This window comes from Stomoxys calcitrans, chromosome 2, assembly GCF_963082655.1.
Source record: "Stomoxys calcitrans chromosome 2, idStoCalc2.1, whole genome shotgun sequence".
Lineage (NCBI taxonomy): Eukaryota > Metazoa > Arthropoda > Insecta > Diptera > Muscidae > Stomoxys > Stomoxys calcitrans.
This window is the reverse complement of record NC_081553.1, coordinates 155,019,881-155,044,638: the sequence shown is the minus strand read 5'-3', so window position 1 is coordinate 155,044,638 and position 24,758 is coordinate 155,019,881. Positions and strand designations below refer to the sequence as shown.

General features: G+C 39.5%; 1 protein-coding gene across 3 annotated transcripts in view; it reads left to right on the top strand.

The window, feature by feature from the left end:
* The window catches only part of LOC106088359 (tyrosine kinase receptor Cad96Ca), a 168,928-nt gene that overhangs the window by 102,415 nt on the left and 41,755 nt on the right, over nucleotides 1-24,758 (top strand). For all 3 annotated transcript variants that reach the window (XM_013253836.2, XM_013253837.2, XM_013253838.2), the window contains exon 8: nucleotides 10,676-10,781. In XM_013253836.2, coding sequence (XP_013109290.1) covers nucleotides 10,676-10,781 — 106 coding nt within the window. The remainder of the gene's footprint in view (nucleotides 1-10,675; nucleotides 10,782-24,758) is intronic.

The following is a 24,758-nucleotide window of genomic DNA, read 5'->3' as shown; positions in this document are numbered from 1 at the left end:
TTGTTTACAACAACGTTAGTCGAAAATGATCATGGTCCAAGCATGGTGAACCAGCTCAAACCACTTCAAAGGCTGATATCCACCAAAAGAAGGTTATGCTGTCGTTTGGTGGGATTGGAAGGGTGTGGTATATTTTGAGCTGCTTCCAAGGAACCAAACGATTAATTCGGATGTTTACTGTCAACAATTGGACAAATTGAATACAGCCATCAAGGAGAAGCGACCAGAATTGGTCAATCGTAAAGGTGTCATATTCCACCAGGACAACGCTAGACCGCACACATCTTTGGTCACTTGCCAAAAATTAAGTGAGCTTAGCTGGGAACTTTTGATGCATCCACCATATAGCCCTGACCTTGCACCATCAGACTTCCATTTATTTCGATCTTTGCAGAACTCCTTAAATCGTAAAATTTTTGGCAGTGATGAGGCTATAAAATCGCACTTTGTTCAGTTTTTTGCAGATAGAGGCCAGAAGTTCTATGAGTGTGGAATACTAAATTTGCCAAGAAGATGGCAAAAGGTTATCGAACAAAATGGCAATTATATATTTGATTAAAGTTCATTCTAAGTTTTATTAAAAATGCATTTAGTTTCTTTTAAAAGATCCGCAATTACTTTTTAGGCAACCCAATACTTTATTGGGTCTCTGTACATGTTTCGATGTGTAACATGTACACATCAATATTTTACCATCCAATGGTGGAGAGTATAAAAAAGTCCGAAACACCCGGACTCAAACGTAACACATCAACTTTTGATGACCGTCGATTTTGTGATATGGCAAAGTCTTCAAAATGGGCTAAATCTCACTGTATTGGTCCCACTATTCGCAAATGATTGTTGGAAAAAACTCATTAGCAAAAAGACCTAGAATGCTAGCATTGCTGACCAAGAAGTATACAGTATGCTCCAAGTTCACTAAAGGACATATCGATTGACCGATTGAAAAATGGAGCAACATACTGTGGACCGACGAATGTAAAATATTATTATTTGGTGGAACAGGGACTAGACAAAAACCAGTAAGGAAAGGCAAAGGTCGGGCGAAGCCGACCATATAATACACTACACCACCTAGTGTACGTAGTAATTTTTATAGGTAGAACTTATCTCGAAAATACATTGTAGCCGTTGAATGTGGCAGACGTGTTTTTATTTCGCTCCTCAAAGAAAAAAATTTATATCCGTATCTCGGAATAGGTACCAAAGACTTAACATCTGCGGTGGGTGTCCTCCCCTCCCCCTGGGCGCCTTGGCACCCGTAGTCGAGAGTAATGCTTCAAGCGCACAACTAGTCGTTAGACTAATTAATTAAGCAGACCGAGAAAGCGATCCGGTGCACGACGAAGGAGACAGAGGAGTATGTAACGGCAGCGTAGTCGGGCGAAAGTGCAGGATGCTGGAAGGGATAGTACTGACATTCAACACTTCTACGAAAGCTGGAAAAAGGATCAGATATCCCGAAGAGCATAACACTGCTAAAATACTGAAGAAGAAAAAGAGCTCCCCACTTTCAAGTATTCTGTGAAAACCATCCAGTAATGGAGACTCCAGACAGTGTCCTGCGGTGGTAGATAAAGTTGGAACAGGAACGAAGGAAGCGCGCACGGCCGTCGAGTCTTCTTGGAGGACTGTGACTTCCAAAAGGTGACCACAGCCATCACGGAAGTGGAAGATGGTCGCTGAGAATGGTAAGGAGCCGCCCACTTACGCAAGAGTGGCAAGGAAGCAAAACAGAGATGAGCTAACTTATGCAGTCATCAATATCGGCCGTGTATCCAGTAGGATTCCACCAGATCATCGGTCTCAAGTGGAGGAGCTGGTTAACGATCGGATTTTTGAACATGTGTAGAACTCTGTAGAGGTGATGAGCTGCGAGTTTAGAGGGGACATCTTAACGTTGTTTTGCGTCGGCGGAGAGAAAGATAGATATCCCCCAACTCACGAAGGACTTCATCAAGGGATGGGGCAGTAAATTTGCGTCAGAATGCATGTTAGGATTCTTGGGCAAGCAAAACGATGGTTTGGTCGCAGAGAAGTGGGAGGTCTTCCACAGGGTGGAGAAGGAGTAAGGAACTCTCTTTGTGGTTGGCATTAATCAAGTCTCCGTAACAAGTTTGGTTAAGACTAAGGGCATGGCGCATTACGGGGAGCAAAGCTGTATTTTTTAAGATGGGGAAGACTAAGATAGGCGGAAATGTTCATTCTGCGACATCAGGACGTGCAGTAGCAGGTGACTTAACACCGCCCAACAAACAGGGGACCAACAACGAGACAATCGAGGCATCTCGCAATATTGGAAAGACTAGGAGAAGCAAATATCCTAATACTATTAACATATTGCAGCTGTATACACCATTATGCTAGTTTAGGGTCTTAAGCCCGTAACAGGGCTTATCTGATTTCCATGAAATTAGAAACAGTGAGTTGTTTTAAGCGACATCCGACTCAAACATGGTTCAGATCGGACCATATTTAGATATAGCTGTCACATAGACCGATCTGCTTTTTAAGGGTCTTAAGCCCATAGAAACAGCAGTTATTATCCTATTTCGCTGAAATTTTTAAATAGAAATACGGTTCTTGAGCTCATAAAAACTGCATATATAACCCGATTTCACTGAAACTTGAAGCAGTGAGTTGTTTTTGGGCTTCCGTCATCATTATTTAGATAAATCTGTCATATGATTATTTTAAATGAAGCTGCCATATAGACCGCCAACAATACACAATATAAAAAAGTTAAAGGAAAACTTAAATTCACTCCCGGATTTGAAAATCACATCCTAAATTGTAATCTGTGGCATGTCAAAAAAAAAAAAAAAAAATTGTGTAGAAAAAAATTTTTTTGCTAATTTTTACTGAAGCTAATTACCATATATTTTGAGGACATGTTGGTATGAAGTCCAGCACGTAAAGGAACGAATTTAATAAAAACAAGTAAAAGCGTGCTAAGTTCGGCCGGGCAGAATCTTACATACCCTCCACCATGGATCGCATTTGCCGAGTTCTTCTCCCGGCATCTCTTCTTAGGCAAAAAAGGATAAAAGAAAAGATTTGCTCTGCTATTATTATATTATTACATGTTGGAGACCTGTGTAAAATGTCAGCCAATTCGAATAAGAATTGCGCCCTTTGAGGGCTCAAGAAATAAAATAGAGAGATCGATGTATATGGGAGCTGTATCGGGCTATTGACCGATTCAGATCATAATAAACACGTATGTTGATGGTCATGAGAAGACCCGTAGTACATAATTTCAGACAAATCGGATAATAATTGCGACCTCTAGAGGCTCAAGAAGTCAAGATCCCAGATCGGTTTATATGTCAGCTATATCAGGTTACTGACCGATTTGAATCATATTTGGCACAGTTGTTGGATATCATAACAAAACACGTCGTGCAAAATTTCATTCCAATCGGATAAGAATTGCGCACTCTAGAGGCTCAAGAAGTCAAGACCCAAGATCGGTTTATATGGCAGCTATATCAAAACATGGACCGATTTGAACCATACTTAACACAGTTATTGGATATCATAACAAAACACGTCGTGCAAAATTTCATTCCAATCGGATAAGAATTGCGCACTCTAGAGGCTCAAGAAGTCAAGACCCAAATCGGTTTATATGGCAGCTATATCAAAACATGGACCGATATGGCCCATTTACAATACCAACCGACCTACTCTAATAAGAAGTATTTGTGCAAAATTTCAAGCGGCTAGCTTTACTCCTTCGGACGTTAGCGTGCTTTCGGCAGACAGACGGACGGACATGGCTACATCGACATAAAATGTCGTGACGATCAAGAATATATATACTTTATGGGGTCTCAGACGAATATTTCGAGTAATTACAAACAGAATGACGAAAATAGTATACCCCCCATCTTATGGAGGAGGGTATAAAAATTTAATTAGTGGAGAATGATATATGGTTTACATGATACTTTTAATATATAAATGCATTTTTAAGACATTTTCATTAACATCATGTGGAAGATATACTCCTTTATAAAACTGTCAGAACGTTTTGTTATGAGTTTTCGCATAAATTTTCATTAACGAAACTTATTTAGTTTTTTAGGAAAATCTTTCTCACATTAAAAACAACAATAAATTGTTTATGATTGATTAAATTCATATGTTTCATAAATGGTGGTTAAAATAATGATCCCAATAATCCTATTTTAATAATTTTTAACAGGATTTCAGCAAAGTAAAGGGTGATTTTTTTGAGGTTAGGATTTTCATGCATTAGTATTTGACAGATCACGTGGGATTTCAGACATGGTGTCAAAGAGAAAGATGCTCAGTATGCTTTGACATTTCATCATGAATAGACTTACTAACGAGCAACGCTTGCAAATCATTGAATTTTATTACCAAAATCAGTGTTCGGTTCGAAATGTGTTCATTCACCGTAACGTTGCGTCCAACAGCATCTTTGAAAAAATACGGTCCAATGATTCCACCAGCGTACAAACTACACCAAACAGTGCATTTTTCGGGATGCATGGGCAGTTCTTGAACGGCTTCTGGTTGCTCTTCACTCCAAATGCGGCAATTTTGCTTATTTACGTAGCCATTCAACCAGAAATGAGCCTCATCGCTGAACGGTGAATGAACACATTTCGAACCGAACACTGATTTTGGTAATAAAATTCAATGATTTGCAAGCGTTGCTCATTAGTAAGTCTATTCATGATGAAATGTCAAAGCATACTGAGCATCTTTCTCTTTGACACCATGTCTGAAATCCCACGTGATCTGTCAAATACTAATGCATGAAAATCCTAACCTCAAAAAAATCACCCTTTAGATGACAGCTTCTTGTCAAAAAATTGCTGAAAAATTTGTGCTTCTTTGAAGGTTTATCTGTGGATATATTTTGTTTAGCATTGTATGTGTTGAAATATTTCGGCGGCTGCGGTTCATGCCTAGCGGTAAAAAGAAGAGTTTAGAAGGCATGATAACAGGCCTTAAAACACTGCCGCGAGGCCTTGCTCAAAGTTTCCCTCTTCCTTTCTTTTTACAAAGGGTGGCATCGGAGCGCATGGCCTGTTGTGATGAAAGCAAACCTACTTCACTTAAAAATCTTGGCACAGAAGCAGAACAGAAATATTCATAAGTTCAAAGTATTAAGGTATTCAAATATAACTAATGACACTTTGCTGCTAACAGATGTCCATAAGAATAACATTAAAATGAAGGCCTCCTTTTGTGATTAAAATAAAAGCTGTGAATCTTGGCTTTCTAAAAAGATATTGCGAATAACATAAAAAATGTTGTTTCAATTTTTTTTTTGACTTATTTCAATACATATGTAGGCATAAATTAAATAAACAGTCTTACAATTTAAATAACAATAAAACAGAAATAAAAATATTATAAATTATTTTAGTTTATTAGATTTAATCATAGTATCTTAGAGATTTGGAACCTTTTTAAGCCCACCACCGTAGGATAGGGGGTACATTTAGTCATTCCGTTTGCAACACATCGAAATATCAATTTCCGACCCTACAAAGTTTATATATTTCGGATCGTCGTAAAATTCTAGTACGATTTAACGATGTCCGTGTGTCTGTCCGTCCGTCTGTTGTAATCACTCTACAGCCTTCAATACGTCTTTTTGATGCACGTTAGTTAAGTTCTTGAACGGGCCAAATCGGACCACATTTGGAAATTTGAAACAGTGAGTTATTTAAGGCCTCCTAAAAGCATTAATTATTACCCGATTTCGCTGAAATTTGAAACAGTGAGTTATTTAAGGCCTCCTAACATAGAATCTAAATATGGTTCTGATCGGACTATATTTAGATGTGGCTGTCATATAGACCGATCTGCCGATAAAGGGTCTGAAGCCAAGAAAAGCTTATTTTATTATCCGATTTCGCTGAAATTTGAAACAGTGAGTAGGTAAAGGCCTCCCAACATCCGACCTAAATATGGTTCTGATCGGACTATATTTAGATATGGCTGCCATATAGACTGATCTGCCGATAAGGGGACTGAAGTCCATAAAAGCTTTATTTATTACCCGATTTCGCTGAAATTTGAAACAGTGAGTTTTTCTGAACCTTCCGATATCCGACCTTAATATGGTTCAGATTGGTTTATATTTGTATAAAGCTGCCAAAAAGACCAATATTTGTTCTACAAAATTGAATAGTGACTTATATATATTAGACCACTCAATGTCCGTGCCGAATTTGGCTGCCAAATTTCACCGGATTAGAACGAAAAGGGGTTTACATATATAGCCGGGGTGGTGGGTATCCAAAGTTTGACCCGGCCGAACTTAATGCCTTTTTACTTGTTTTATTTACTTTTGTTTTTGATACAAAATGCTAATGGAAAATAGCACAAACAAAAAAAAAAAACAGTAAGGAAAGGCAAAGTCCGTCAGTGACGACTGTATAATACCCTACCCCTACCATATAAGTACATAGTGGGAGCTATATCTAATTCTGAACCAATTTTGTGAACCTCGGCGGATGTTTTCATATGGGTTATTAAACAATCCGTATCAAATTTCGAGCAAATATTTTCAAACTGTAATAACTACGTTTGACAAATGACAACATTATTGCAAATTACCCAAAGTCTGACGAACATATATATGGGAGCTATATCTAAATCGACCAAACTTTGTAGATATTGTTGAAGTCATCGAGGAAATCGTTGGACAAAATGTTGGGAAGATTGATCAATAAATGCGATTGCAGTGGTTCTAGGAGTGAAAATCTGTCGATTTCTATGAAATACACCAGCAATGTCAAGAGTCATAAGAAAATCTTTCCTGACAAATATCGAGAGAATCGGTTAAAAGTGAGCACTTTATTGCATTATCTCTCAAAAACGGACGAATATATATATGGGAGCTATATCCAAATCAGAGCCGATTTTTTCCAATTTCAATAGGCTTCGTCTCTACGCCAAAAAATACGTACCAAATTTGAAGGCGATCGGACCTGTAGTTTGTACACAAATTAACATGGACAGGCTGACAGATGGACAAGCTTAGTCGAATCGGAAAGTAGTTCGCAGTCGATCTGTATACTTACCAATGGGTCTATCTTTCTTCTTCTGGGTGTTACATACAAATGCACTAAGCTATAATACCCTGTACCACAGTGGTGGTGTAGGGTATAAAAAACGGCACAACCGAACAGGGGAAGAAAATTATGCAAACTAAATGGTTAAACACCTGCATTGCTATTCGAAATGTTTTTCTCAAGGATTTGAATAGCGGTGTTGCTTTTTTTATTTTTGCTCAGAACTGGTTAATGCTCTCAATAAAATCGTATGTAGTATGCTCTATTTTCTGAGAAACGTGGAAGAAAAATATAAAATTACATATCTGTTAGAAATAGCAAAATAAGGCGTGAAAATAGAAACTAAGGAGATGCTGCTTTACTCGTTTAGAAGTTGCAACCTTAAAATATATCAGGCCTGAATCAGGAAGGCCTAACCTTTTTCCGCTGGATGGTTTTTCCTTAAAATTAAATTTCAGGCAAATGTATGAGTGTGAGTCGACGTAACGAAAAGGGTAGAATTTTTCTATGTGTGTTTTTCTTGTTGGACAAGCGTCGATCAGTGCGTGCTTGTTTTGTTACTTGGCAGCCAGTTTGCTTTTTTATTTGAAGGAATGCGGCTCGGAAGATAGCAACGGAAACAAGTAAAAGCGTGCTAAGTTCGGCCGGGCCGAATCTTATATACCCTCCACCATGGATCGCATTTGTCGAGTTCTTTTCCCGGCATCTTTTCTTAGGCAAAAAAGGATATAAGAAAAGAGTTGCTCTGCTATTAAAACGATATCAAGATATGGTCCGGTTCGGACCACAATTAAATTATATGTTGGAGACCTGTGTAAAATTTCAGCCAATTCGTATAAGAATTGCGCCCATTGGGGCTCACGAAGTAAAATAGAGAGAACGATTTATATGGGATCTGTATCGGGCTATAGACCGATTCAGACCATAATAAACACGTTTGTTGATGGTCATGAGAGGATCCGTCGTACAAAATTTCAGGCATATCGGATAATAATTGCGACCTCTAGGGGTCAAGAAGTCAAGATCCCAGATCGGTTTATATGGCAGCTATATCAGGTTATGGACCGATTTGAACCTTATTTGACACAGTTGTTGAAAGTAAAAATAAAATACGTCATGCAAAATTTCAGCCAAATCGGATAGGAATTGCGCTCTCTAAAAGCTCAAGAAGTCAAATCCCCAGATCTGTTTATATGGCAGCTATATCAGGTTATGAACCGATTTGAACCATACTTGGCGCAGTTGTTGGATATCATAACAAAACACGTCGTGCAAAATTTCATTCCAATCGGATAAGAATTGCGCACTCTAGAGGCTCAAGAAGTCAAGACCCGAGATCGGTTTATATGGCAGCTATATCAAAACATGGACCGATATCGCCCATTTACAATACCAACCGACCTACACTAATAAGAAGTATTTGTGCAAAATTTCAATATTTTCAATATTTCGAGTAGTTACAGTTAGTTAGTTTTATAGTTACTTCAATCATTTATTATATCACGTGGTAAAACAAAACTGCATTTAATATATTGGAAGCAACCATGGCTTCATGCAGCAAGGAAATAGATACCCAAAGCAGCAGATAAATGTTCACATTACGTAAGTCCTATTAAAATTATATTTATTATTGAATAGTTCCTTCAACAAATTTTTTTGTGTTGGTTTTCATTGTAGACATTCTAGGCAGCAAATTAAAACTATGAGTAACCATGGCTTTTTTCAGCAAGTGAATATCCAAAGAAGCAGAATGTCCACTTAATATAAGTCCTATTTAAATTTTTTTAAATTATTTTATAGTTTCTTCAACTACTTGTTTTTCTTTCTTGTTTTCATTTTAGACATTCTAGGCAGGAAATTAAAACTACAAGTAACCATGGCTTTTTACACCAAATATATAGCCCAATTGCCTAGAAGAATTGTGAAAAGAAGTCAAAGGATACGTATAATAACTCATCTTTAAAATAAGTAAATGTTTTATATAATTTATTTATCAATGGGAATAAAGAGTGAAGTGCAAGTTTTATAAAGCAATCAAATTTGTATTCTTAGCTTGACTTACTCTTATTTTGAAATAATCATTATTTATTCATGGGATCTAGTTATTCCAAGCAAATTAAACCTTACTTTTACTTATTCTCCTTATAACCGATGCGTTGAAATTAATTTTCATGAAACAGGAAAAACAGAATAATTTTAAGAAATACATCACTACTTCTAAATTTATATGTAATAAATTAAGGGTTATCATACGACATATTTTTATGAAATTGGTGTAAAAACTCATAAAAATGTTCCTTGTAATTATGTTCAAAGCATGCTGAAATTGAGTTCGGTTATCCCAAATTATTGAAAATGTCAACTTGATTTTATTACACTCTCATATACCTAAAATAAGGAATTGTGTATACCAAACGGTTCAAAAAAAAAATCTTAAACGCCAAATCATGGTAAATTTTACTCACATTGGTTCAATTTTCGTTCATTTGGGATTTACTTTTTTTTCTGAGTGTAGCTGCCTTATAGAACGATAATTAAGTGTCTTAATCTTATAAAAAGAGGATTTGTTGCCAGATTTCGCTGAAACTGTGACCTGTATAAGAGTTCTCGAGACCTAAATCAAATATGATCCAGACCACCCCCATTTGCATATTACTATGGATTTGGTAGTGGAGTTGTTATAAAAGAGGATGGTTAATTTATCCTTGGTGGTGGGTACCCAAAATTGCAATGTTTTATTTTGAATGTAGTTATAATTGTTTGGATTGTAGCCTTTGATCGACCAACCAATTCTCCAACTACTCAAAGAGATTTCCTATCTTCAAATTACCTAATGATGTGCTGACGCATTTGAAAGCACACTTATTTTCTTTTTGATTCATATTTTTTATTTAAGACACTTTTTGGCTCAACACAACTAATTAACTATGAAATAACTATACACTAGAAACCCCTACAATATTTTCCAAGGCTGTTCCAACACTCAGTTACTCATTGGGGAATTTCAAAATTTTAGTACGATATGTATTCTTTTCTGTGTCTTTATATCAATAGAGTTATATGTTCTGATAAAAGCCGCTAATTTTAAATTGTTGTTTATTTTTATTGTTTCAAGTTATTTGATGAAATTATTAGGATAGTTATGTTTCAAAATTTTTCCAAAACAGCCGTTTTGTATTTTTCACATCTCGTCAACTCCATGTTATATACATTTTATCGTTAAAATTTTACTTCCTCTCCTGTTTTTTCTTACTAGGGTGTCACAATAGGCCAGATTGTCCTTCGAGTGAACTAACCCTTCAGGGAGAATTTAAATTCGCATTTCTTGGCTGATATCAAACATGAATATTAAGGATTTAAAAGATATCCTAGCTGTAAAATTGCCTATTACAATATAATTCAACAAAATACATATTTTGTGTATTTCTGATTTATATAAAATTTTTAAAACTTTTTTTTAACAAACATGTATACTTTGGTAAAATCTTTAATTCTTACACATGCTATTTTTGTGAAAAGATTATTTTGAAAATGAGTTAAACTTATGAGAATCTAATTTTAATATTTATGCCTATTTTTATTTTATAATAATTTTTTGCCCCTTTCAGGCATTACGGAAACACTCATGGAAAATCTAATATCTTGACATCAGCTGATTTAACATCGTTTATGTACCAAATTGCCAAAGGAATGGATTACCTTTCATCGCGGGGAGTAAGTTACTATTTAATATATGCCAATTCTTAGTTGTTTCATAGTGTAACCATAGATGGGCAACAACACACAACCGCACTTAAATCCATATGCTCGCGGGCATAGGAAAAGGAAATAGAAGCACACGGATAGTGTAAGCAGCTCGTGTGCCTTCGTTCGGTCGACGCATTATTGTTATTTTGCATTTGGCTGATTGGTCGGGATTAACTGCTCGCATACAAATACAAATAATTATTTTGAATTGTGTTAGTGTGTTCATCATTAGTGTAATTCTTGATTTTTTATACCCTCCACCATAGGATGGGGTTATACTAATTTCGTCATTCTGTTTGTAACACCTCGAAATATGCGTCTGAGGCCCCATAAAGTATATATATTCTAGATCGTCATGTCATTTTAAGTCGATCTAGCCATGTCCGTCCGTCTGTCCGTCTGTCTGTCGAAAGCACGCTAACTTTCGAAGGAGTAAAGCTAGCCGCTTGAAATTTTGCACAAATACTGTTTATAAGTGTAGGTTGGCATTTTAAATAGGCCAAAACGGTCAATGTTTTGATATAGCTGCCATATAAACCGATCTTGGGTCTTGACTTCCGATCTTGGATTTTGCTTCTTGAGTCCCTAGGCGCAATTCTTATCCGAATGAACTGAAATATTACACAATGACTTCTACAATGTTCAGCATTCAATTATGGCCCGAATCGGACCATAACTTGATATAGCTCCAATAGCTCAACAGTTCTTATTCAATACTCTTTGTTTGCCTAAAAAGAGATACTGCGCATAGAACTCGACAAATGCTATCTATGATAGATAGTATAAAAAAGGCCCGGCCGAACTTAGCACGCTCTTTCTTGTTTAATCTTTTTTAATTTTTGGCAGTTCTCGTCCTAGTGGTTATCAATATTTTAACTTGCATTTTCAATTGGCACGTTATGACATTCTCTATATTCCTGAGGCTTTCCCACTTTTGGTATTCTGTACGTGACGCACGAACCACAACTCAAGTTTTTAGGCGGAAAATTTAACAAATGTTATTTTAATAAATGAAAGCAATGTTGGGCACTATTTAGAAATGGATCTGAATCTGACGATAGTCCACTGTCTCTACAGTAGCGTGATTGGACCAATATTTACTTACTCCGTAGTTTAATGGGCTGCGATGGAGAAAAAATCCAACGAAAGGATAATACGACTGGATCTGAGAACAAGTTGTCTTTGCATTATGGTAGCGATGAGGACCACACACACTAGGCCACTGGAGACTAGACATCCGACCCATAGACATACGGATTAAGTGTGAGGCAGTCAATGCGGTTATGAGTGCGCACTACAAGCCGATTACTGGCTTAGGTGTATGTCCATAGTGGAATGGAGCGGATTTATATCTGCTTAGAAAGCTGGCTTAGAATGGACTCCAAAGACCCAATAGCTGTGATGGTGGTATCATTTGCTACTGAGACCTCGACTGGTAGAGCGACTGCGCCACGCTACACTAGCCGACAGGTGACTGTTTATCTTTTGCCGAAGACACCCGGTTCGAGTCTTAAGGACAAGGCCGAACCTATTTTAACTTCTCATGCCTATAATTTGCTCAGGCCATCGACCTTTTTCGTTAAATCAATACGCTCTTTAAGAAGCGCATAGCTCTCAGGTATGGTGCGAATGCTTCTAAAGTATCTCACGGATTCAACAAATTGAGACTGAAGGTATATAGAAGCGGTGGGGTTAGGGAATCAGAAGTCGACTCAGCAGTTGTCGCTGAACACTTTTCTGAGGAACTATCGACCACGTTTCTAACGTCAGGCGGATTGCAGGAGTCTATAAATACTCCTACCACAATCGAAACAGGAGGGGAAGGCATCGAAACGGGACCCGACAAGCCCTGTTTGGTAGGTCATCTGGATGGACTGGGCTCAAGGTGTGCTCCAGCGGGGAAGGACGGAATTCAAAAAGTACTTCGACAGCAGCAGCTATTGAAGCATCAATAGAAGGAGCTCATCATGACAAGATCTAACGAATCTTGTGGAAATGAAATCCTGGAGGAATCAGAAGAACGTGGCTATCATAACAGTGGTGGAAGTTCTAAATTCTGACTATGGTCCGGTTTCTACAGATAAATCTCCACCATTGTAAGGCCGCTTCGGAGGCACTTAAGGTCCTCCTGATGGCAGGGGGATTTGACGTGGTTCTTATCCAGGAACTATGGGCGAGGGATTTAAACTACTCAAGCGTACGGGAAATGAAAGACACAGAGCCTGTCTTCTTGCAAAGAGTAATCTCAATGTTTTTCTTCTTCTGTGCTAAGCACTGAAGATTCAGTAGCCAGCTCTGAAATAAATAAATCTCATTACTGCCTGGCTTCTTTATATATGGCACACGATTCAGCCTTAAGTTGCTGTTTGAAGCCGCTTCCGCAGGAAAAAAAGCCTCATTGCAGGAAGTGATGCTAACGCACATCACCAAATATGTGGAAGTTCGGATATAAACGAAAGGGGTGAGCGGCTTATCGAATATATTATAAGTTGCAATCTAACGATTTGTAATAAAGGGAATAAACCAACCTTTATTACCAGCAACAGGGAGGAGGTACTAGATGTTTATTTTTGTATCGGAAGAACTAATCGGATGATATGTGACTGGGGAGTGTTGGATAACCACAGCTTCTCTGTTCATCGGGACCAGAAGTGGTCTCTCGGCTTAGCAGTAGAAAACCGCATTGGGATGGATTTCGGCAAACATTCTGCACGACTAGCCCTTCTAGACCAGAAAAAGATGAGTTAACTGCGGAGGATATAGAAATAATCGTTAAGCGGATCACGAAGGCCCTGAATGATTCGCTTGTGTCAGCATGTCCTATTGCCAAGCCCAGAACTGGTTGGCCTAAGCAAGGACTGCAGAAAACTCTTCAACAGAGCAAAAGTCACAAGGTCACCACATGATTCGGACGTCTATAAGGCTAAGCTAAGAAAATACAAGGGCTAGCTGAGAAAGGCTCAGAATAAATCCTCGGTGGACTTCTGCAGCTCCGTGGAGGATACATCTGAGGCCTCTAGGCTAAGTAAGATCTTATCCTCGACACTTACTACGTTGGTATATGTTCAGAAGTCAGAGAATGGATGGACAATGTCTAGTGAGAAAACACAAGTACTATTATCATCGATGCAAAGTCCGATATCCCAAGCTGTGTGGATTACACACTACCTGACCCGCTTTTATACGAATGGTTCCAAACTTGACGATAAGGTGGGCTTTGGGGTGTTCTCTGCAGAACTTGAACTGATCATTTCGAACAGAGTGCCCGATCACTGCAGTGTGTATCAAGCGGACTAGTCTTGCAGAGGTAAACCAACCGCTTTATTGTCGCTGTCTCAGTCATTGTGTCTGTTATGGCAGGTCACTGTCTTATCGGAAAACACATCGAGGAAGAAGCGATCACGGTTGCCAGATTTTTTTTGAAAGAGATCCCCAAAAACCCAAGAAAATTTCCCCAAAAAATCCACAGTTAAAATATTCCCCCCTAATGAAAAGATTTGATTTTTAAGTTTTATGCCCACAACTGTTGGCGCATTTTAATTTTGTCATTGTAAAACATAAACAAGTAAAAGCGTGCTAAGTTCGGCCGGGCCAAATCTTATATACCCTCCACCATGGTCGCATCTGTCGAGTTCTTTGGGCAGTATCTGTTTTTAGGCAAACAAAATATAATGAATAAGGACGGGGGAGCAGCTACATCAAGTTATAGTCCGATTCGGGGCTCAATAAGCGAAATCGGGAGCTCGGTTTATATGAGAGCTGTATCAAGCTATAGATCGATTCTGACCATATTTTACACGTATGTTGAATGCCATGGGAGGAGCCTTTGTAAAAAATTTGTGCCAATTCGGATGAGAATTGCGCTCTTTAGAGGTTTAAGAAGTCAAGACCCAAGATCGGTTTATATGGCAGCTATATCAGGTTATGGACCGATTAGGAACGTACTTTGCACAGTTGTTGGAAGTGATATCAAAACATGTGCAAAATTTCAGTCAAATTGGATAAGAATTGCGCCCTCTAGAGGCTCTAGAGACACAAGAAGTCAAGACCCAAGATCGGTTTATTTGGCAGCTATATCAGGTTATGGACCGATTAGGACCATACTTCGTATAGTTATTGGAAGTTATATCAAAACACTATGTGCAAAATTTCAGTCAAATCGGACGCGAATTGTGCCCTCTAGAGGCTCAGGAAGTCAAGACCCAAGATCGGTTTATATGGCAGCTATACCAGGTTATAGACCGATTAGGACCATACTTGCCACAGTTATTGGATATCATAACAAAACACTATGTGCAAAATTTCAGTCAAATCGGATAAGAATTGCGCCCTCTAGAGGCTCAAGAAGTCAAGACCCAAGATCGGTTTTATTGGTAGCTATATCAAAACATGTACCGATATGGCCCATTTACAATGTCAACCGACCTACACTAATAAAAAGTATTTTTGCAAAATTTCAAGCGGCTAGCTTTACTCCTTCGGAAGTTAGCGTGCTTTCGACAGACAGACGGACGGACGGACGGACGGACATGGCTAGATCGACATAAAATGTCGCGACTATCAAGAATATATATACTTTATGGGGTCTCAGACGAATATTTCGAGTAGTTACAAACAGAATGACGAAATTATGGTGGAGGGTATAAAAACTCTTAGAGTCATATTTCAGCCAAGTCCGATAAAATTATACCTTTAGGGGCTTAAGATATTAAATGGGGAGATAGGTTTATATGGGAGCTTATCAGGTTATAAGTCATAAAAGTCATAAAAAGCTAGAGCGTTTAATGTTCGGCCGGGCCAAATCTTATATACCCTCCAGCATTTGTCAGGTTCTTTGCGCGGTATCTCTTTTTGGGCAAACATAGAATAATGACTAAAAACTGTTATGCTCTTGGAGCTCCGATTGGAGGTTCGATTCGGACCATAAATGAATTGAATGCTGAACTTGTAGAAGTCATTGTGTAATATTTTAGACGATTTGGATAAGATTGTGCCTTGTAGGGGCTCAAGAAGCAAAGTCGGGGGATTGGTTTATATGGGAGCTGTATGAAGCTGTAAATCGATTCAGACCATATTGGACGCGTATATTGAACGTCATGGGCGAATCGGATGAGAATTGCGCCCTCTAGAGGCTCAAGAAGTCAAGATCCCAAATCGGTTTAAACAGCAGCTGTATCAGGCTATGTACCGATTTATGCCATACTAAGCACAGTTGTTGGAAGTCATAAAAAAACACCTCATGCAAAATTTCAGCCAAATCGGATGAGAATTGCGCAGTTTAGCGGCTCAAGAAGTCAATATACAAGATTGGTTTATATGTCAGCTATACAAGGTTATGAACCGATTTGAGACGTACTTAACACAGTTATTGGAAATCATAAAAAAACACCCCATGCAAGATTTCAGCCAATCGGATAAGAATTGCGCCTTCTTAAAGCTGAAGAAATCAAGACTCAAGATCGGTTTATATGGCAGCTATATCCGGTTTAAACCATACTAGCACAGTTGTTGGAGCTGATACCAAAATACCTCGTGCAAAATTTCAGTGAAATCGGACGAGAAATGCGATCTCTAGAAGCTCAATAAATCAAGACCCAAGATCGGTTTATATGGTAGCTACATCAAAACATGGACCAATTTGGTCCACTTAAAATCCCAAACGACCTGCAATAATAAAAAGTATTTGTGCAAAATTTCAACGATCAAGAATATATATACTTTATGGGGTCTTAGACGCATATTTCGAGGTGTTACAAACAGAATGACGAAATTAATATACCCCAATTCTATGATGGAGGGTATAAAAATATACTACGTGCAAACTTTCAGCACAATTTAAGCTTCTAGGGGTTCAGAACTCAAGTCAACGGACCACTTTATATGGGAGCTACATATAAGTAAGAACCGTTAGGACCCATTTGCAAATGACCCAAAATTTCATTCGTTCTACCGCTATCGAGATTTCAACCGACGGACGGACTTGGCTAGATCAACTCAGAATGCCATGACGATCAAGAATAAATATACTTTTTGGGGTCGCAGATCAATATTTCAATGTACTACAAACGGAACGTCTAGATCAGTATACCATCATAGTATGGTGGTGGATGTAAAAAAAAGTAAAAAAAGTAGTTAATAGTACTTTTGATGCCGCAACCACTGTTGACCTTACATTGTTGGGAACATTTCCAGCTTTAGCGCGAATTTGCCCACGAACATTCCATTAAGGAACAGGGGCAAAATTCTCACATCGGAACGGCGTGCCGCAGTGCGACACGTCTTTGGGGAGAAGTTTTTACATGGCTTCTATGCATGGCATAGTACCTCACAAAAGTCGCCAACATTAGAAGGGGAAAACCGCCGCTGAAAATTTTTTTCTGATCTGCCAACAATTGAAGCGACTACAGAACATCTGCTTTGTGTGTGTCCCGCACTGGCAGTAAGAAGGAGTTCCACTTTAGGTTCTCATTTCTTTGAGAACTTGTCTGATTTAGCGAATGTGAGCATTCGCAAGTTGTTAGACTTTTTAAGCTATCTGGATGGTTCAACGGTAGGAACTAGAAGGCATCTTTCTTCTTCAATTCCCATGGTATCACAATAGAGAGTCTGACGCATGGATTTCTCTGGATGACCCAATATTTATCCGATTTTGTTCAAATTTGATAGGACGACGCCAGACAGTTTTGGCCAAAAAATTTTATCACATTTACACTCTACTTTCAAGTACCTTTCATTTGGGAGGGAGAAATGATCGATCTAGTGCCTCAAAACTAAAATTTCAACTAGTTTAATATCGCCAAAATGGCATCTCAGTAGATCAATAACTTTTCACTGAAACTTTCAAGTGTGAGGGCTTCAAATGTCGTACATTGGTTGGTTGTATTTATCTTGAAGAAAGAACCTCTATGGAATCAACACACTTACTAATCCCGACATCCGAATCGGTTCTTAGCCTGATATAGCTCCCATGTAAACCGATCTCCCGATTTTACTTCTTGAGCCTTTATACATCTATATATCATTTTTACGACAAACAAAATACTTTTATTGCGAAGTTTTTCTTTTATTGTAACTATATAACATTTCGATTCAACATATCAAAGGTAAGCCATAAACGTTGCACTATTGGACAGACATGTTTTTGTTGTAAAACCAAAACCCCATTAATGGCAACCGAACCAATAATTATTCTCTTGTGTGTCTCCCACTAGAGAGAAAGGGTGAATTTATATTTTAGCGTATAGGCCATTGAAGGAAAATATTCACACTATTGCATATTACTGTGTAGTTAGACAAGAAAATAATACCATGTAAGCTCACTGGTGAAGGGAACTAGTTTTGTGCTAGACTTGCTAAAATCTTGAAGTACACGCAAAAATAATTCGTTTCACATAAAGGAAAGTAAACTTCTTTTCTAGAAATATTTTCAGCGGTCGTCATCCCCCTATTAATGCTGGCTACATTTGTGAGATATCCTGTCTTGTCAAAACTTCTCTACTAAGTTGGATAGCTATGCGGCATACCGTTTGGATCCGGCATAAAAAACTTAGTATACTTAACACAGTTATTGGAAGTCATAACAAAACACCCCATGCAAGATTTCAGCCAAACCGAATAAGAATTGAGCCCTTAATGGGCTCAAGAAGTAAAATGGGGAGATCGGTTTAAAAGGGAGCTGTATCAGGCTATATACCGATTCAGACCATAATTGACACGTATATTGAAGGTCTTGGAAGAAGCCGTTGTACAAAATTTCAGCTAAATCGGATACTAATTGAGACCTCTAGAGGCTCAAGAAATCAAGATCCCAGAATGGTTTATATTTCAGCTATATCAGGTTATGAACCGATTTGAACCATATGTGGCACAGTTGTTGAAGGTAATATCAAAACACGTCATGCCAAGTTTCAGCAAAATCGGATAAAAATTGCGCCCTATAGTGACTCAAGAAGTCAAAGTCCAAGATCGGTTTATATGGCAGCTATATAAGGTTATGAACCGATATGGCCCATTTACAATTCCAATTGACCTACACTAATGAAATGTATTTGTGCAAAATTTCAAGCGGCTATCTTTACTCATTGGAAAGTAAGCGTGCTTTCGACAGACAGACGGAGGGATGGACATGGCTAGATCGACTTAAAATGTCATGACGATCAAGAATATACATACTTTATGGGATCTAAGACGAATATTTCAAGGAGTTACAAACAGAATGACGAAATTAGTATGCCCCCATCCTATGGCGGAGGGTATGAAAAAGTAATCTTGAAAAAGAAAATCTAATTTAGGAATTCCGTGCTACGTACAAAAACCTTAATTGTTGGTTCATGTCTGGTATTGTGTCCCCATAATGTTCCCTGCATGGCCAACACATGCTATCACTTGCCGCACTGATTTTGCATAAGTGAGCTCGTAGTCCTATGTGTCCCTTCATGATACCAATTGCTATACTGACCCCCTTCTTTCTTCCTGTCAGTAATAGCCTCGTCTTCTCACGATCTGGATCTCCCATAGGATTTTCGCCGTCCTACCGACCGTTTCGCTGTTCCACAGGGCTGAATGCGCATTCGTCGCCCACGCCCTTAACTCGGACTACGACGACCCGAAAGGCTTCGTGTTAACCATCTTTATTGACGGTAGTCCTCTGGCCTTCACCGCCAAATCATCTGCCCTTTCATTTCCCCTTACTCCGTTATTCACCGGCAACCAAATGATGCGGATATTGGCATCCTCAGAGAGGGCGTTAATCTCCTTCTTACACTTCTCCAATCCATTATCCCATCGCCATAAGTCTCATAGCCACAGTGGCTGCCTCACACTTAATCTGTATGTTAATGGGTCGGATATCTAGAATAGTGTCCAGTGCCCTAGTAGGCGTGGTCCTCATCGCTCCGTCTATGCCAAGACAACATGTTCTCTGAACTTATTGTGTGGTCCTTATGTTGCACTTTTTCTCCATAGCAGTCCACCAAACTGCTGAGGCGTAAGTAAGTATTGGTCTAATCACGCTCCTGTAGAACCAGTGGACCAGTGGATCCTAGGATTCACGCCCCATTTCAAACCTTCGGCCCGTCTACATAGTGCCCAACATCTGTGAGGCTTCTCAGTATGCTACTGAATGTAACACTTCCAATTCAGTTTCCTGGCCAAGATCACACCTAAGTATTTGACCTTGCCAGATATCGAAATCGTCTTATTGAAGAAACGTGGTGCGTTAAATTGGCCCACCTTCGTCTTCCACGTGAACAGGCATATCTCAGTCTTCTCCGGGGTAACATTGAGACCTCTGGGTCTAGCCCAGTCATATGCCATATGCAAGACCCTTTCGGCCTTTCTGCATAGGTGGTTCAAATGCCCTTATAGTTATGTCATGGGACACACAATTTATCCACCTGTTCCTTGGCATATGGTTAATGCAGCCTCTAATAACCGGGTTCACCCGCAACTGGTCTAAGGATTGGATCAGTGTGTCGGTCCGCACATTGTTAAAAGCTCCCTCGATATCAATGCATACCGCCAGGGTGTACGTTTCGGCATCGAAGTATGCTTCTATTTTCTGCACAACCTCGAGCAGTGATTGTCCACCGATCTTCCCTTGACACAGGCATGCTGTTTGTAATTAAGCAGTTCGCTGGATGTCCTACTCTTTGCCATGGTGTCCACAATACGATCCATGCTTTTGAGTAGAAAGGACGTAAGGCTTATAGACAAATGGGTTTTCATCAAAAGCAGCCTCAACATGTCCTCCCTTGTCTCCCTCTCACTCCCACGGGGTCGAGTAGCGTTTCAGTTTGGACATGGGTTTTGATAGATACTGTTTCATATTGGCGGCGTCATTAACGTTATCGACCTGGTTACAGAAAAGCTTCCGGGAGGCACGTTTTGCCGCGCTGGTAATTTTATTGTATTGCTTGAGCCGTGTATAAGACACATCCCAGTTAACTTTCGCTTGTTTATGCAGCGCCCTATTAAAAAGTCTGCAGACGTCATCCTCAATATTGCGAATCTCCCCGGTCATCCAGGGTTTTTCTTTGGCTTGTTTCCTTTCTAGTAGAGGATAACTTTCTTCGAAAGACCACACCAGTGCAGTCGTAAACCTTTTGAAATCTTCTGCAATGTCTTCTATGCTTGGACAATCTAAATTCCCTTGCCCAAGTCCTCTTCTGAGTAGTCTTCCGAATGATGCCAGGCGCTGGCCGTGCTATTCTAATGATGCCAGGTATGCTACACCGTCTCCCAGTCCCACCATCGTTGAATCCGACGTTAAAAACCTGGGGAAAATATATAATTAAAATTTTTATGACAAATCACGCAGGTCCTTGGCCGAGTATCAGTGTTAGCAGAAACTTTGTTCCCTAGTCGTCCATGGCTCCTGAATTAAGGCAATATGAATGTTGCCGCTACTGATTTTCTCCAACAGAGCGTGTGCAGCCGAGTCGCTCCGGTGGAAGTTTATCTGGATTACTTCAATCATTGGTCCTCCGGTAGATGGCCATTTTGGGAGTAAGTGATGATGTCATGGTCTGCTCCATGTTCCTTAGACTGCATTGACTTTCTTGTCACTGCACTGCCTGATGTCTTCGTATTAGATTCTTTGCCTATCCTAGTCTTCCGATTGTTTTTATAAAGTCGGTAATGGTTCCATCGTCGGGACCCTGTTCGTTAGACTGCATTGAGTTAACATTCCCCGTACTACCTTATGTTTCAATACTAGGATCTTTGCCTATCTTAGTCTTCCAAATCTTAGGTAAATGGGCTTCTTCGGAGTAGGTGATGGTATCATCGTCGGCTTCCTGTTCGTTTAGCAGCATTGAGACTCCTGTCGCTGCTCTGCCTAATGTTTGGTCTCTCGCCACTTCAATGTCTAATATTTTAGTATTAGGATCGTTGCTCATCCTAGTCTTTCGAATATTGAGAGAGGACTTGATTGTCTCGTCGTCAGTCCCCTGTTCGTTGGGAGGTATTAAGTCACCTGCCACTACACGGCTTGATTTTTCTGCCTATCCTAGTCTTCCCAATCTTGAAGAAGACAGCCTTGCTCCCGTGGTGCGCCATGTCTTTGGTCTTAGCTAAATCCGTCATTTAGATTTGATCAATGCCAACCATAAGGAGTGTTCCTTCCTCCTTCTCCTCCCTGTGGAAAACCTCCTACTTCTTTGCGAACAAACTTTGGTTTTACTTACCCAAGAATCCCAGCATGCGTTCCGTCGCAAATTTGCTTCCCGATCCTTTTGTAAAGACCGTCACCTTTGTAAGCTTGAAAATTAAAAGACTTAACACATTTTTCCGTTATAATTCAGATTCAGATTTTTTAATTTTATGCTTGACCTTTTTTAATATTTAAAAGGAACAATTTTATGTTAGTCATTATTAGGAGAAATTCATTTATTCGAGCAACACGAAACAATTTTTTGTAAGAAAAAAAGTCATCGCCCAAATGGCCATACACCAAAGTGTAAGAGACAATGCTTTTCCTTGAGGTGTTCCTCTGCTGACCCTTCTTTTCATGTCTGCAGATCCTAAGCCTGGCCTAAAGCATCTTTTAGTAGGTAAGTTATTGATAAACATTCTTACGATATTGTTTTGTTAGAAAAAAATTCAAAAAGTCTTCGCCCAAATGGCCATATACCAGAGTAGAAGAGACAACACCTCACCTTGAGGTGTTCTTCTGCTGACCGGTCTTTTCATATCTTCAGATCCTAAGCCTGCCCTAATTCATCTTTTAGTAGGTAAGTTATTAAGAAACTTTCTTACGGTAGTGTTGATGCCCAGAAACTCCAGATCATTCATGACTAACGTCGGTTTTTTATTACTGAAATCACCTTCGATGTGAAGAAGTGCTACCATTGTGTATTCCTTGACAGTGAAAGAACCTTCTATATAGCGACTAGGTAGTGAGTTCAGTGAACTGTGCTGTTGCCGAGACAGGCGATCTTCAAGGACCTTTGCCCCAATATACATTCCTACCAACCTCGCTAGGATCTTCAGCACTACAAATAGTGCTAAAATCTTTCGCCTTCGTCTGGGAAGGTTTTCATGCTATTAGAATGAAAATGACCTTGGTGTTCCTCCATCACAAAGGCATATAAGACATGGTGATACAAGCAGAGTATATCTCCCTAAGCCAAGGAACCAGTCTATCGGACACAGCTTGCAATTCAACCAGCTCTGGGGTCCAACTTGGAGATCGCTGTTTGGCTCTAGGACTCGCTGACATAAGCGAGTCACTCAGAGCCTTCGTGATCCGCTTGACCATTATGTCGATGTCCTTTTCAGTTTCCACTTCCTTTTTTGGTCTAGAAGGGATAGTTGTTCAGAATGTGTGCCGAAATTTGTCCCAATCCGTCATTCTTCTGTTTAGCCGAGGAACCACTTCTACAGCATCCTCTCCAGGCTGAAACTAATAAGGGGTGATTCTTTAGCTGTTACCTTTAGCAACACTGGTTTAAACAGCTCACGCACGTTTCGTGTTACAAACGAACAACGCTTTCAAATTATTGAGTTTTATTACCAAAATGAGTGTTCTGTTGAGAAAGTCCATCGCGCGCTTCTTCCATTTTATGGTTAAGCTCATTTTTGGCTCAATGGGTATGTAAATAAGCGGAATTGTCGTTTTTGGAGTGAAGATCAGCCACAAGCGTTGCAAGAACTGCCAGTGCATCTAGAAAAAGTCGCAGTTAGGTGCGGTTTATTGGCTGGTCGCATCATTGGACCGTACTTCTTCAATGATGATGCGAATCGTAACGTAATTGTGAATGGTAAGGGCTATCGTAAGATGACTTTTTTTTTGCCCTAAATGCAAGAGCATGACTTGCATGACATGTGTTTTCCGCAAGACGGTGCCACATGCCACAAAACAACACAGCGTAACAATATATAATTAAAATTTTTATGACAAATCACGCAGGTCCTCGGCCGAGTATCAGTGTTAGCAGAAACTTTGTTCCCTGGTCGTCCATGGCTCCTGAATTAAGGCAATATGAATGTTGCCGCTACTGATTTTCTCCAACAGAGCGTGTGCAGCCGAGTCGCTCCGGTGGAAGTTTATCTGGATTACTTCAATCATTGGTCCTCCGGTAGATGGCCATTTTGGGAGTAAGTGATGATGTCATGGTCTGCTCCATGTTCCTTAGACTGCATTGACTTTCTTGTCACTGCACTGCCTGATGTCTTCGTATTAGATTCTTTGCCTATCCTAGTCTTCCGATTGTTTTTATAAAGTCGGTAATGGTTCCATCGTCGGGACCCTGTTCGTTAGACTGCATTGAGTTAACATTCCCCGTACTACCTTATGTTTCAATACTAGGATCTTTGCCTATCTTAGTCTTCCAAATCTTAGGTAAATGGGCTTCTTCGGAGTAGGTGATGGTATCATCGTCGGCTTCCTGTTCGTTTAGCAGCATTGAGACTCCTGTCGCTGCTCTGCCTAATGTTTGGTCTCTCGCCACTTCACTGTCTAATATTTTAGTATTAGGATCGTTGCTCATCCTAGTCTTTCGAATATTGAGAGAGGACTTGATTGTCTCGTCGTCAGTCCCCTGTTCGTTGGGAGGTATTAAGTCACCTGCCACTACACGGCTTGATTTTTCTGCCTATCCTAGTCTTCCCAATCTTGAAGAAGACAGCCTTGCTCCCGTGGTGCGCCATGTCTTTGGTCTTAGCTAAATCCGTCATTTAGATTTGATCAATGCCAACCATAAGGAGTGTTCCTTCCTCCTTCTCCTCCCTGTGGAAAACCTCCTACTTCTTTGCGAACAAACTTTGGTTTTACTTACCCAAGAATCCCAGCATGCGTTCCGTCGCAAATTTGCTTCCCGATCCTTTTGTAAAGACCGTCACCTTTGTAAGCTTGAAAATTAAAAGACTTAACACATTTTTCCGTTATAATTCAGATTCAGATTTTTTAATTTTATGCTTGACCTTTTTTAATATTTAAAAGGA